A 14,902-nucleotide genomic window follows, 5' to 3' on the forward strand; every position below is an offset into this window, starting at 1 on the left:
AGAACACATGAGATTTTCTCATGAAATTGAGCACAATTGATCCGTTGACATTAAATTTTTACCATTTTCTTTCTCGGTGTAAATGTCATAAATTTTTGTTTATTTTTTTAATTTTTCGAACAAATTTAATGCAATCGATAGTTTCAGGTTAAATAGAAGAAGTTCTTGTGGTGTTGAATTTCTACATTGAAATGAATCATTCGGTGAAAGTGTTAAGATATGCTGTGAGCAGTTTTCGGAAAATATTAATTGTGCCAATAATTATCACGATTTTATTGGTCACACTATTGCACAAAAAAGACGATATTTATGTTATTTTATCAAGTAATAAATATTTTAACGTACAAAATGATTCAAAAGTTATACCGAATGAATCCCAACGAAAAATTGAACCTAAGGAAATTCAACCAAAATTGATATCCATCGAATTTCGATACTTGAATTATACAAAAGCACAAGTCGAAAAGATTAAAAGAGATAAAAAATGTTACGAATTAGAAAAACCCGTGGAAAATGTTCAATTTATTGACGACATTGAAATATCACCACCAAAACCAGACACGTCCATTTTTTTCATTGCAACGTCATGTATGAATGATGGGCAATTTACGCTCAATGCCAGGTATTCACAACTAAAACCTTTTTTTTAAATCATACTGGACTTTTTCTTCATATTTTTTAGAGAAACATGTGCGATTGAATCAGCTGCAACTCAAAATCCAAATCGTGATGTATATGTCTTGTTCGTTTCGCCCGTCGGATTTACGCCAAATAAGTCTAATTCATCATTGATTGGCATACTAAAATCGTTTCGAAATGTTCACTTTCGAAACTTGAACATTTATGATTTTTCAAAAAACACTCCGGCGGAACAATGGGTTACAAGAGATCAAATCTTTTTGTCACCATATTTTAAAACGCAAATGTCTGACTATATTCGATTTTTAACTCTCTACAAATTCGGTGGAATTTATTTTGATATGGACTTTATTATGATAAAAAGTGTCGATGAGCTACCCCCGAACTTCATGCCGCTGGAAAAATCAGACAAAATAAATGCTTCCGTTCTCGGCTTTGCTTCAAATGGCACTGGTCATAATATAATGGACATGATTCTTAGGTAAATTTTGTTATAGCAAAAATAATCAAGTTCATGCAGAAATATAATTCCGTTTTTTTTTATTTACGAATAGAGAGTGTATTGAAAAATATGATCCAAATAGTTGGTCACATAATGGACCGGGGGCATTAAGACGAGTAGCGCAAAGAATATGTAAAGCTGAGTATCCAAAGATGATTAAAAGGATGTTACCTGAATTTTGTGAGGGACTTAAAATTATGCCACAGGTGGAATTCTTTCCCTTAAATCCAGACGAACATATAAATAAAGATCCTCAAATCGTTAAACAAGCGCTCAAGAAAGTAACAGATCAAACGGTTGCAATTCATTTATGGAGCAGTCTTACACGAGAGATCGACATTTTGAAATCTGAACCAGACTCATTTTATACCATTATGTCAAAGAAATTTTGCCCGAAATCCTTTGGAGCATCAGGTTTACACTTCAATTAGAAACAATGATCACTGAACATTTGATAAAAAAAACAATCCAAATTAATCATGTAAATAAAAAATATGCGTATTATTATATGACAAATCTTCAATAAATGATATTTCTTACCGTTGGGAATGAATTTTGTAAGGGATTCAATTTTTTCGGAATGAGCGTTTTTATCATACATTTGGTGTATTTTATAGGTATATTTGGAGCCATCTTGTTCGATGTTTGGCTGAGGAAATTCAAAACCCAGCCAAAAATCGAAAAAATTCTGCATGGGAGAAACCCCTGATTTTTTTAATTTCTTCAAACTCTCAGGATGTTATTTTTTGTGGAAAAAATAACATGTGCAAACTTTCATGTCAGTACGATGGCATACAGGTATAGCTCCCATACAAAATCCAAATTTTGTGTGATGTTTTCAGATTTTTGTTTGAAAAGTGTATCAAAAATTACTTGTATCGCAAAACTCTTCATATTCGGTTTCTTTCGTATTCGTTCTTTTTTACGGCGGAAAAGACATTTTTTCTGGACTTTAAAATTGCCCAAATTCGTTAATCGAGGAAAGTATTTTTTCATGTATTTCACCAAAGCGGATGGGATATTTCGATACCATACACATTTTTATTTTTGGGCCAGTCTATTCTATACATAATTACAGATGTCATTCATAAGGTTCACATTTCAATTAGAAACAATGATCATTTGATGAAAAATAATTCTTAAGAAGTTTATTTCGTCAGTTTAGTACAAGCTTAACAAGGGATAAGTTTCATTTCGTTGGAAGCAAACAATATTTTCTGCAAAATTTTGAGTGTTAAATGGAGTGAATTTCAATAATTTAGCAACTAGGTTTGAAAACCTTTGAATGTTAAATAAAAAGTTCAAAAAAACCTTAGATGAACCCTTGAAAGTGTCAACCAAATGTTTGGTGAAAATAAATATTGTTTATAATTAAAAAAAAAAAATTATTTGTTTATTTTGATATTCAATTATTATTGATGTTCAGAAGTTGTATATATACAGATCAAGAAGTTTATCGCTTAAAATACTTTCAAAAATACATAAAATAAAACAATGTTGAAAATTCGTAATTTTTTTCTTAGATTTCAATCAAAAGTTGTTCATCAGTATCAACCGTGTTTTAAATTTAAATAATATCAAATTTTAATTTATGATTAAGAAAGATAAGTTTATCAACGATTTGTGGTGAAAGATTCTTGCGTCTAAGCGATGCATTGCGTGATGTAAAAATAGATTTTGATGTAGAATGCGTGCATAGATAGCGTTTAGCCACTGTAGTTAAAATTGGATATTTGCTTTCATGTAATTTCCACCATTTATGCGGCGATAAATTTTTGTCAATTTCCGGTTCGTTGTGATATCGCAAGCACTCACTTTCGCTTTCATTTGGTGCAGATGGAAATAAAATGCTCAGTGCTTTCGATGAAATGGCCCATTTCGATGGTTTTCCGCTGCTTGTAGTTTCATTTTTTGCAAAATACACATCATGTATGTATTGTTTGACGGTTTCTCGATTTTCATCGCTCATATATTCTTGTTTTTTATATCTTGGATCCAAGTACGTTGCAATATCAAAGTAGTCTGGTGCGGTCATTTCATTTTCTCCAACGTACAATTGAAATTTCGTTAAAAGATCTTCTTTGATTCGTTGCTTTAAAAGTGGTACGGGATTTATTTCATTATTGGGCGACAAAAAATTCGTGCAAAACGAATAAATCATTGGTTTAACCACGGAAACTGAGTCAATGTGCTCTTTTACGCGATACAATACAAGTTTAGCCAATTGAAATGGTTTGAGTGTAGCAACCATTTCTTTAATAATCAACCATTCATTTTCATTCAATTGTAGCTCAGCAGCCTGTGTGGCGTCAGTGGCATCAGTGTCTCGTAGCACCGAATCGATTGCTAATTTTTGACTTAACAGTCGATCCAACATTAAATAAGTCGAATTTATCTCGTCCGACCACGCTTGAACTAACTGATCACATGACAGATCCAAGTAGTTTTGATATTTATTCAAATAAATCTCGGCTACATTGTTGTGCAGAAAGTAAGAAACCAATTGGTTACACTTCTCAATGATTGCTTTAATTTCGGGAATGCTGTTGAGGCTATTATCGATGGCTGTTTGTAATTTTAATGCGAAGCAACACATTTTTTTACCTAATTCTTGATATTGACACGGTGACAAGAAATCGACTGGCGGTCGATACCAATCGTAAACCGTTGACACCACTTTCTTTTCAATTTCCCAATGCTTCAGCACTTCGATAACTTTGTCGTTCAATAATCCGAATGAATTTGTATTTCCCAATTGTACTGTTGCCAAAACGTAGGATTGTGGTTCAAAGTCATCATTTATGAAATTCGCCTTGACGGTGGCATATGTATTCTCTGTGAATGATGTCCAACGTTCGATTGCAATTGATATGTTTTCGATTGAATGCAACTGAACAAGCAAATTTGATCTTTCGATTCCATAAAGCAGCAGAATATGGTTTAGTATATCGTCTTGTGATGGCAGTACAGCGTCCGGTTTTAATGTTGAAATTAACTTTTTGAATCCCGAATCTTTTACGATTGACGTTGTGTGCAAATCTTCGATAATAAATTCAGTTACTAATGACAGCATTTTGTCAGTGCTACTTGAGGCAGCTTCGCTTTTTGATGAGACGCTCCCGGACTGCATCGCTTGACGTGATGTCGATGGAGTCGCGTCATCTGGAATGACAATGCTATCAACTTGCTTTTGCTTTATTTTTCGCGAAATATTTTCGTTTTCCGAATCTGAATCGCTGTCATCTATTCTAACTATCTCGGTGATGTCGTCATCGTCTGAATCATGTCTGAAACAAGTTATTCGAGAAAACCATTTTAATCAATCTTTTTCATTCTCTTTGCTACAACTTTAAATATTTACTTGGTTCGTTTGTTGCCATTTCCCCGAGATTCCCCAGAATTCAATGAAAATCGCATTTGATTCATAGGATTTTATAATCTTTTTTTTACGGAAATAATTATTTCACAAGAGGTCAAAATCGCGTTTTAAGACTCAAAAAAATAGGTAAACAATGATATGACGTTTCATATGACAGTCCGACGTCGTTATTATTTGGTGTGAGTAAATCGCGAAGCATTCGTGAGCAGTGAACTGTATGAGTTCACTGTGTATATGGAGACGGTCCGTTGTTTCGTTAGTAAATGGAGGTTACAGAGTTTTCTTTTCGAATTCATTTTCGTATTGAACGTAATGAGAGACAATGTTGGAGTGAATTTGAGTATGAAACGAATGAAGATAAATGCGGTTCAGTGTGTGAGAAATCATTTATTTAATCGACAAACAGAAACAGCTGTTGAACTCATCGCACTGCAAATTATTACTGTTTAGTGTGGATTTCGTTTTTTTTTTTTTTGAAAACGAAGAAGTTCACACATTTATATCATCAGTCGTTTCATGTTGAGATAGATTGAAAAAAAAAAATCGCACAAAAACCCACAATGAATGCTCTTTTTTAATTTATGACGATTACACTTGATAAGCTTTTTTTCTTCTCCAGCTGTTACCACCGCCGCAAGTGGTTCAAAGTCATCGTGCAATTTGGCACTCTCTCACGTGTGCGTCGATAGTTTTGTCGTAAATCAATCCGTTTGACTTTGAAAGTGAGCTTGGAAATTCGTTAAAAAAAGTCAAGTTGAGCACGAAATTATCTGGTGAAAATTAATTTTCTTCTTTTCAGTTTTAATTGGGATTCGTCCGTGAGTTCAGTAGCCTCTATACATTTGGCATTTGAAGAAAGTGTTAAAACTGATTAACGGTGAGACATTTCTTTCTCTCTACGTACCTACTAAGACGAAGATGATTATATCAAAACGTTGATTCACACATATTTACAATTTGTTCGGGTTAATAAAATAAAAAGTACATGTATTTGCTTTTGTTTTTCAAGACCATCCAGATTACGAGATTTATATTTGTTTTCACCGCAGCTGAAAGCGATTTGTTTGAATGGGTAAAACAACAACCATTAATTTTTGATAAAGCTTTTCATCTGACGACGCGACCGTCACCGCCATAGCTCTTTGTGTGTGATTTTTGTTTTTGAGTTTTCTATATATGTGAATTGTTTTTCTATTGTTTCAATGAATTCTGTTTATTTTTCCACGCTCTTTCATGTCGCCCAAAACTGATGCCAGATCTTTGAACTCTTCAACCGACATTAATTGTTCTCTTCTCAAATAAACAAACAAGAGCAATAACTCGGCTAATTAATTAAATCAAGCGAAAATATGATTGCAAAACTTTATTTTTGGATTTTTGAAGGCCCACTCCACTGGAACTTATGACAAGGTCATTTGAAATGTTATTGAATACGGTTTATTACCGATATGCAATGATTCAGCAAACAAATAGATTCCGGATATGACCGGTGTTGTGATATCGAGCTGCAAGGCATTCTGAACGCGTGGGGGGAATACCACAATTTGATAAATAAGCTAACAAATTGTTGAATCATTCTTTGTCACACGATAAATAACCGCATTCTCGCATCTTAAATAATCTTCTTTTAATAATCAACACTTTATTGGAAATTCCTCAGAAAAATTCCACATTTTTATTTATAAAACACTGGACATGATTAAATAATTTGCAGAACTCGTAATTAAATTGACTCGATTATTGCTCGTGTCGCTCTGCATCGGCGTAAGTATTCAGAAGAAATTTGAAGTGCTAATCTTCCTTCATGTTATCAATTTCAAGATTAAATCCATATAAAATATTCTTTTTTTTATTATCTTCGTTGACAATTTGCTTCGCGATTGTTTTGTTATTTGTATGATTTATAGCAATATCCATATAGCGATGCTACACTATCCTGTATTTTATTTCTATATTCTTATCATTGTTCACTGCATCAGAGTCATTATTTCAACAAAGTGTGATCTACGATATCGAAACAAATGAATGTATAACATAGAAGAGAGAAATAAATCACCATGATAAATATTTACTTAACTGTTTTGAAAAACGATTACACAACTGTTGCTCGTGCAAACGGTGGAATGGCTATTGAACCCATAAAAATGTAAATTCTGTGTTCTTTCAGCGGTTATTTATAGATGATTTATTTCTGTTTTGTCTTTATTTTCATTATCGTCGGTATTATTTTCGATTAATTCTGTCGATTATTCTAATTAAACCGCAGAAGATATGTTTATCGGCGTTTCTTATGCAATTCAATCCACTTATTGCACATTATGCCCAGCTCTGTCATCATTGTCGTCGAAAAGAACAATATTCGGATTTTTTTCAGATCTACTATTGCCATTTCCACATTTGGGTTCAATGAAAATAAAGCTGCCAACAAAATTCCAAAGTAAATCCCAAATAAAAATGAGAACAAGATCTTTATTTGCATTATCTTATGAAAATTTCACTGATTTAGAGTATTGTGAGATGCAAAAGTACTAATTGTGAGATCCAAATCCAAAGACGATCAAATTCGAACTGAACTTCCAAAATTGTCTTGATTAACGCATTCGTCTTATTCAAAATTGAAAAATGTCAATATTTGACATATAAAAAGACAAATAGATTTATTTTGATGAATATTTGGACAAGTGTTTTGAAGAATACAACCTGTTTATATAAGTAATTGCGAGTCTGGAACAAATGCGAAATTCGAATCATTTCAGTCCGTCTTTTTTGATTGCAAACAAATCGTTTATTTCTATTAATTTTATGATGTAGATAGTTCTGCAATTGTATTTCAAAATTCCTCTTAAATTCAATTGAAACCCCATAATCGTTGCCCGTTTGGTTGTTTTATTGAATTTCCACAAACAAAAAACCGAAACAATCATATGCACTTGCATCATATAACGTAACATTTTCATTTTGAATGCGACCGGAGAGAGAGAGAGATCGAAAAAAGAGAGAAATGTCACATAACGAAGTAATAAATTTGCCGACAAATTTCCTCTAAATAATTTTATTGCATTTCAATGGGAGTCGAAAATGTGCGCTCACACTCGCGCACACACAATCGACGAAACGAAATATAAATTGACTGAAAAGAGTGGCGAAAAGGTGCATGTTCGAACGTGTACGCATCACACGGCACACAACGATTTGCATAGATTGAACGCGTGTGCATTGGGAAAAAATGCCATCGAAAACCATTGAATTGGAAAACAAAGATTTGCGAGCGACATTTTTTCGCTCTTTTTTTCTTGTTGTTACAGGTTTTGCAAATCGAACAAATACAAGATCGATTGACTTTTGCATTATATACAACGCATTCTATTGGAGTCGTTTTTTTATATTTTCCGTGCGCTTTTCACTTTGTATACAATGTGCTCGAGATTTGAAACAATCGATTCAATATGGACAATGCAAAAAAAGGCACTTCGATTACGTAGTCGGTCGCCCAAGCAAAATTACATTGAAGTTGAATGTTCCTCAATAGACGAATGAAAAGAAAATCGCCTTTTTGAAATAAATAATAATAGAAGCAAAAAAAAGACGCAGCCCATTTGAATGTGTATGGGCTTGCGGGGTTAGTACAATGAAGTGCACCTTTTGTGTGCCACCAAATGCTCAGCACTGGATTGGATGAAAAATAAACTTTGAAACTCAAAGAATGCGAATAGGCTAAACGTCTTAACGGCATAATTTATAGTTATCACTTTATTTTTTTTTAAATCACAGGAGCTGCGATCGGTTAATGTTTCAATATTATAAAAAACCGTTTTCATTGATGCAATGGATGGCTTTTTTGTTTTGTTTATATCGATCATACGGCTTTTTTTCTGGACTGATGCTTGATCTACATGCAAACAAATTTCCGATATGTTAACAGAAAATCACATAATGATACGTTTTGAAACAAGATAAACGGTTATCATAGACAAACAATTTAGTCATGGTTTTTCTTCGATCTCGCGCACCGTACAGTCGCTCACAATAAACGGAAACGATTAAAGCCATAAATTTTGCATTGATTACGATTTTGTTTTGATCGGGAGAGAGAGCGAGAGGGAGAGAGATTGTGTATTTTGTAAGGATGCATGATATTGTGTAATATCGTTGTCAGACTGATTCAGTTGTAACAATAGTCTTGATTGGCTTTCGAACATTGATGAATGCAGTTCAAGGCACTTCATGCATTTTATTCGTCGAAAATCATCATTTGCAATGTTTTAAAGTCACACCATGCATATATTTCATGTGTTGCATACCGAACCGAAACAAACGAAAATTCATTCACACATGCTGGTGATATCGTTCACATAAAAGATCACGCGCTTCCACGAACGAAATATAAAGTAGAAAAAAAATCAGTTCCCGCACAAATTAAAGACATTACGCGTTTACGTGGTTAAAACAAATGCGAAAAAGAGTCTGAGTTGCGGCAATTTCACTACTTCTTAGCTCTCTATTGTTTTGGCTGCGTTGAAATACTCTTTTTCCTTTATCGATCGCAGCAACAGCGGCGCTGCTACTTCGGCAAACCATTTCGCTTTGTTGTGTTCTGGTTGAAATGTGGTGCGAACACACAAGAGCACCGCGCGCTCACACATTTATTGTGTGTGTTTTATCACAACGTTTCTCAAGCGTTCAGTACATTTTTCGCTTGTTGTTGTTGCGATCTTTCGTGCGCGCGCTAACCGATCTTGTTTTTTTTTGCACACTTTCCGCTGCTGGAACATACAAACTGGCGAACAGTTGACATTCAACAGTGGCAACGAGCGCACACGATTATTATTTCCAGTAACAGAATTTTGTTGTTTGAATTTTCAATTTTTGTCGGTTTCAATTTTGAAGAAGAAAAAAAAAACAGTCAAGATTTTTAGAAGCCAGACAAAAGTATAGCGAAAAGTGCCAAAAGCGAGGGAGAAGCTGAGAGTTTTGGCGGTGTGTGTTTCATGGAGTTTTTTTTTTCTTGATCATTTTTGGACAGCAAAGCTGCCTGTGTTGTTTGACTATATTTCTCGTCGTGTGCTTGTGGTTTTAATTTGGCAACCCGTACTGAATGAAGAGAAGAATGACGGTGTGTTACAGCAAAATCTAATGCATAATAACCGACCGAATTGTAATAATTTTTATGGGAACTTATTTGTGCACAATTTTAATTATTTGGATTTGGTTATTCTTTTGTTGTTCGTTTTTTTTTGTTTATTTGTTTGTTTCTGTGGTACTGTATTGCGTGGTGTCTGACGTCGGTTATGAATTCAGTTCAACATTTTGCAGTGAGAAATATTATGCAAAACTCGAAAGTTTTTTTTTTCTTCGAAAAACACACGCGCTCACATTATTCGATCAAACCGGAAGATTCTTAATAGATTGACACTTGAGATCATCGAGGCACAAATGTGATTTAGTGATATTACGAACGGAAGAAAAAGTCTTTCTTCATTTCAACAGCTTAGAGAATGACACTAATACCATCGATCAAAGCAGATGACTTATGAGGAAATGAACATTTTGACAAAAAACATAAAAATCAAATGAGTTTCCTTGACTGCAAATGAAAAGAGTTTTTTTTTTCAATCTCTACATGAACGAACATGCGCATTTGTGAAAGACAACAACAACAATCAAAATTGCATGTATTTTTAAAGTGAACAACAAGAAACGATAAAAATAAACTGTATCAGTCAAAATCAAAGTTAAATGTTATGCTCTATGGATTTTTTTTTGATATAAACATTTGATGCGAGAAATTGAATCCATAATTGCCGAAAATTAAACGAAGTAAATGAGAGAGAAAAAAACGGCGAATGAAAGAGAAAAAAAAGCACACGGCACATCACTTTTAAATAATTGAAATCATTCGTTATTCATTGCAGTTATTTTGTGTTTTTTTTTTGTCGTCTTTAATTTGTGAGGCACCTACATAAAAGCCAAGTGTTTTTGTTCGTGTGATGGATTCGAAAAGTTGATACTTTTGTCTTTTCACGCTAAAACGCCACTTTTAACTTCAAACAAGGTTTTAGTTTGACGAGATTGCAATTGGTTTGGTAAAATTTCGAGTGTTTCACACTTTGCAAAGCGCTTTGGTTTTCGGGTGAAACCGACATTGTTATGTAAAACCACACAAATTAATTTACAGAGAGAAAAAAAACGAAAATAATTCATATGTATTATGAAAAATTCCGTACCGCATATCACTCTTGAACTGTTTGTTTCTGTAGCTCGTTGTCTATGCAGTGCAGTTATTTTGTATATTTTTTTATGTCTTCAGCAAAGAAAAACGTCTATATTTCTGTAGGCAGTTTATTGGACTCGGTTCAGCTGCTCAACCCTTTCTAAATGAAATGGCATATGTTATGCATACACAATCAGTAAATAAAAAAAAATAGTTTATTTTTGTTTTTAAATTGTTTCATTGATGCATTGAAACCGAAAGCCATTGAATTTCGCCAAAAGGAAGAAAACCGATCTATCTTTATGGTGCCTTATATTTTTCTGTTTTTTTTTTCTCTTCTCTTTTATAGTGTGTTTCACCTCATTCACACCATCGTATACGCCTAACAACCTCATGGTAGAATCTGGCGCACAAAATTTTTAACGATTGCATAGAATGTCATGTCTTGTGGAAACAATCCAAATCACATGCACACTCACACTCGCAGGTGATAGAAAGAAAACATTTTCCTTTGGCGCTCCATATACACACTGCATTTACATTGTCGAAAGACGCAAATCGCTTTCATTGAATTCATTTCTCCTTCAAGACTTGCACAAATCTCTCAAATGATATTGTTTTAGTAATTTCCATGCATTTATAAGACAACGAAAAAAAAAAGCCGGAGCTAATGTTGGATTTATCGTCGATGCCTGGTGATTTTTTTTTTGCTCAGCGTGTCATGAAACACGATCAACTTTTTGTCTCTGTCTCTTTCGTTGCGCTTTTCTGTGCACCATTTCCATATGCAAAATACCTTTTACAAATAATAATGAATACATTGATTTGCCACCACGATTTTCAATTACGATCCAAATGGTTTACAATGCTCATTTTTTTATTGATTTTTTGTATATAAACCACATTTTTATGATGGAAAAAGGCGATACTGAGATTTAAACCGCACGGTACTCGGCTCTCTCGAATGCAAGCAACGCTGTGAAGGCATTAAGAAAATCTCCGATCTCGAGATCAAGCAACGAGACGACAACGACGACGAAAGCAAATCGAGCAAAACACGCACCAGCACCATCAACATTTTATATATATTGTTATTGCGGCAGTGTGTTTCCTGTTTCGAAACCATTCTCGTCCGTTTTGCTTTCGGCCCCACTCGATGTGTATCACATCGAGTCGGCCAATTCTTGTACCGTCAATCAACAGCATCAATCGACGATGGCATCAACAGGCGATGCAATAATCAATAATGAGGCTAATAAATTAAACGGCTGCAATTCAAACAGTTCTCAGCGATTATACTAATTTTTATTTGAAAATATATATAGTTGCTGCGGGAGAGAAAAATGCACACTGACTGAAGAGGAGAGAGGAAAAAAAAAGATTTAACCATAACAAAATCAATCGCAGACAAAGTGAACAAAACTGTAGTGATAGTCAGTTAAAGAAGAAATTGAATAAATATGAAGTGGCGCTGATAGAAAATCCTAAACAAAACAGCAACAAGTATAAAAGACACAAAAACATTTTCATTGGTTTTTACAGCTTGATTCATTGGCCGATTGAACACTTTACCACTTAGGCTTAAGTGGAAATCTCGTTCAATTCAACTGGAAATAATTTTGTTTCTTCACAACAAACAAAAAATACTAAAACGCACGAATTCAAAGGTAAGCTTTAGTTCATGTTTCAAATCAATAAGTTATTGTAATAATTTATCGTTGAAATGGGTGCGCACTGTCAAGAAGAAGAAAAAGTAAGCCCCATAAGCGCGCGTATATTCAATTCACAGAAAGTAGAATTGTAAGTGATGAAAATCATAACTATGGTGTGTTACCATTTCCTCCATTGAAATCAGATTATATCGTGAATCTTTATTCATTTTTCTATGTTCTTGGCATTGTAAACCGAATGCGAACGGTAGCATGCAACAAGCGAAGCTTACTTCGTCGCGCACATCATTTCAATAACATCATTCACATCAAAAGCATGTGCATAACAATAAAGACGGGTTTTTCTCTCTCTTTTCTTTGGCTCCCAAACAAAACGGATATAAAAATGGCATGGAATTAGTTTTAAAGCATTTGATTTACTTTCCAAATAAATAGCATTATGCTTAATCTCTGTGTGAGTATTTTTGTTTCGCTTTAAATTTCGAAATGGAAATGGATCAAAGGCCCAAATAAGAATTTCTTTTTCAATTAAACCAATGTCTTGATGAAAACAACGCCAATAGAAAAATTGTGACTTCACTCGGGTTAAAGACTTCATTCAATTGAAGTAGAAAAAAAAACTGAGGCGAAAAAAAAGGTTCAAAATAGACAAAAAAAGATCTCAAATTAATCGTGAAAGAGAAAAACAAAAATTGAAGAATTTCAACAAAAATGTTCATTGAAATGTGTGCTAAATCAATTTTATTGAATTTCGTCGGTACGAACAAATCGGTTTGGTTGAAAACTCGATCACTATGCCACACGAAAGCCCACATTTGTTGTATATATACAAAGACATTCATGCATAACGGCCATAAGTGCAAGTAATATAATGAAAATAATGATAAATACAGATTTTTATCGTAAAATGATCTTATTTAAAATGGTGCACCAATTGAAAGTATAGCAACGGCAACAGCATTGAATTGAGCAATATGTGGTCGATCTGTGGCGATTTTACGCTGAATTTACGTGTGCTCGACCAATGATTTTTTTACTATTAGAAAAATGAATCTCACTGAAATACATACGGTATGCATTGCGGGTAATATGACGTTTTCGTTTTTTTTTTTCAATTACAAATCGCAACGTCCATTTCAATGTAATAATTCAAAGAATGCCTTTGTATGAGAATGTCGCAAATTGAATTTAAATCGGAATGCCTGAATTTCTTCCAGCACAACCACAAACATTACGTACGAATGCGTTGTCATTTCAATTTGAATTTGTGATTATTTTTCTTGGTAATCGAAGTGCGTAGCGAAATGTATAGAAAAAAATAAGAGCGAATGAATGAAATCAATATGCGAAATAGAAACCGATATGCCAGTCAGTATCAATGAGATGAAAAGTGAATGCATTCACATGAAAATAAATTAATTTCTACTACGAACCATTCCACAAGTGAAAATGTCCAATTCATTTCATCTACATGGTGATTTTTTTTTCGTTTTAATTTTTATTACTTTATTTCCTATGACTTAATGCTTTGTGTCCGTTGTGGATTTTTTTTATTTCGGGGTAAATCATAAATGTGAAGCCATCACACAGCGCACACGTACACGCATTGAATCAAAATACCGATGATACATAGGCGCACACGCGCAATCGCAACAAAAGTTCATTTCTCTTCTTCGTACGTGAATCCATTTCGAATTGAAATGAACTTTTTCTAATTCTCGTCTCGTGCACAATGTGCCCTGTTGCTTTTGTTATACACATTCGCGCGGTTTGTTCAACTCATTAAAGTGTCGGTGCATTTATTTATTCTGTTAAGCTAGTCTCTCTCTCTCTCTCTCTCTCTCTCTCTCTCTCTCTCTAACTCTCGCCAAGCAAAATCTGCGCCTTTCTTTCAACAAACACGTCGTGCGGCAATAAAAATATATAATGAATTAGCGAGTACACCGGCGTGAGACCAGGCAGGGTAATTGCACGTTGACGCCAACTTGCAAAAGAAACGTACAATTTTTCAATCAATTTGCAATGGCACGCAGGTTTTCCGACACCAAATACAGCGACACACACGAAAAAAAACCCATCGAAACAAAAACAAACAAAAAAGATGTGTAAAATAAAAGAAATTCGATGGACAGTAACGAATTGATGAATGCGCCACGGTCGCGATTTTTGTTTTTTCAATTAGCACATGAAAGTTTCAACATTTGTTAGATGAATCAAATAGAAAGAGATCTGTAAAATGCTATAGCAAAAAAGATAAAACACATCGTACCGGATGATATTGATAACAGTGCGGTAAGTCAAAGAATTTCTGAAGAAATTTCAAGCTCTCACGACACTCGCAATAAAAACTCTTCTTTTTTTACTTTTCCGCACACATAGTGTAAGGTGAAAAGTATTGTAATCGGTCAAAATTTTGAAAACTTCAGAAACATGTTTTCTGGACGTTTCTGAGGTCAGAGAACCCGAATTAGGCCGTTTTGAGCATTGTTTATGTTAATCTG

The 14,902-nt window shown here is 34.0% G+C and overlaps 3 protein-coding genes and 1 long non-coding RNA gene across 9 annotated transcripts in view; 2 read left to right on the forward strand and 2 right to left on the reverse strand.

The window, feature by feature from the left end:
• Nucleotides 1-1,687, forward strand: LOC116343366 (lactosylceramide 4-alpha-galactosyltransferase-like). The gene is made up of 4 exons (XM_031771388.1): nucleotides 1-78; nucleotides 142-622; nucleotides 683-1,120; nucleotides 1,194-1,687. The coding sequence occupies exons 2-4, from the start codon at nucleotides 192-194 to the stop codon at nucleotides 1,570-1,572; spliced, it is 1,248 nt and encodes a 415-aa protein (XP_031627248.1). The 5' UTR covers nucleotides 1-78; nucleotides 142-191; the 3' UTR covers nucleotides 1,573-1,687.
• Nucleotides 1,688-2,661: 974 nt separating this feature from the next.
• Nucleotides 2,662-4,644, reverse strand: LOC116343260 (zinc finger BED domain-containing protein 1-like). The gene is made up of 2 exons (XM_031771234.1): nucleotides 4,503-4,644; nucleotides 2,662-4,428 (listed from the first exon to the last, which is right to left on the reverse strand). Exons 1-2 carry the CDS (start codon nucleotides 4,565-4,567, stop codon nucleotides 2,709-2,711), a joined length of 1,785 nt encoding a protein of 594 aa, XP_031627094.1. The 5' UTR covers nucleotides 4,568-4,644; the 3' UTR covers nucleotides 2,662-2,708.
• A 1,498-nt stretch (nucleotides 4,645-6,142) lies between these two features.
• Nucleotides 6,143-7,073, reverse strand: LOC116343413. The gene is made up of 2 exons (XR_004201328.1): nucleotides 6,598-7,073; nucleotides 6,143-6,524 (listed from the first exon to the last, which is right to left on the reverse strand). It is a non-coding gene; the product is annotated as an uncharacterized LOC116343413 (long non-coding RNA).
• Nucleotides 7,074-9,321: 2,248 nt separating this feature from the next.
• Nucleotides 9,322-14,902, forward strand: part of LOC116343298 — a 42,316-nt gene continuing 36,735 nt past the window's right edge. Inside the window, exons 1-2 of one of the 6 annotated variants that reach the window (XM_031771291.1) lie at nucleotides 9,322-9,353; nucleotides 12,057-12,398. The gene's annotated coding sequence lies outside the window, so the exon portion shown is untranslated. Of the gene's footprint in view, nucleotides 9,676-9,696; nucleotides 10,338-12,056; nucleotides 12,399-14,902 lie in introns of those variants that run through there. The other 5 variants (XM_031771286.1, XM_031771287.1, XM_031771285.1 and 2 more) reach the window with 5 other exon arrangements.

Source organism: Contarinia nasturtii, unplaced genomic scaffold (assembly GCF_009176525.2).
Source record: "Contarinia nasturtii isolate CC-2019 unplaced genomic scaffold, AAFC_CNas_1.1 Cnas_scaffold_993, whole genome shotgun sequence".
Classification (NCBI taxonomy): domain Eukaryota; kingdom Metazoa; phylum Arthropoda; class Insecta; order Diptera; family Cecidomyiidae; genus Contarinia; species Contarinia nasturtii.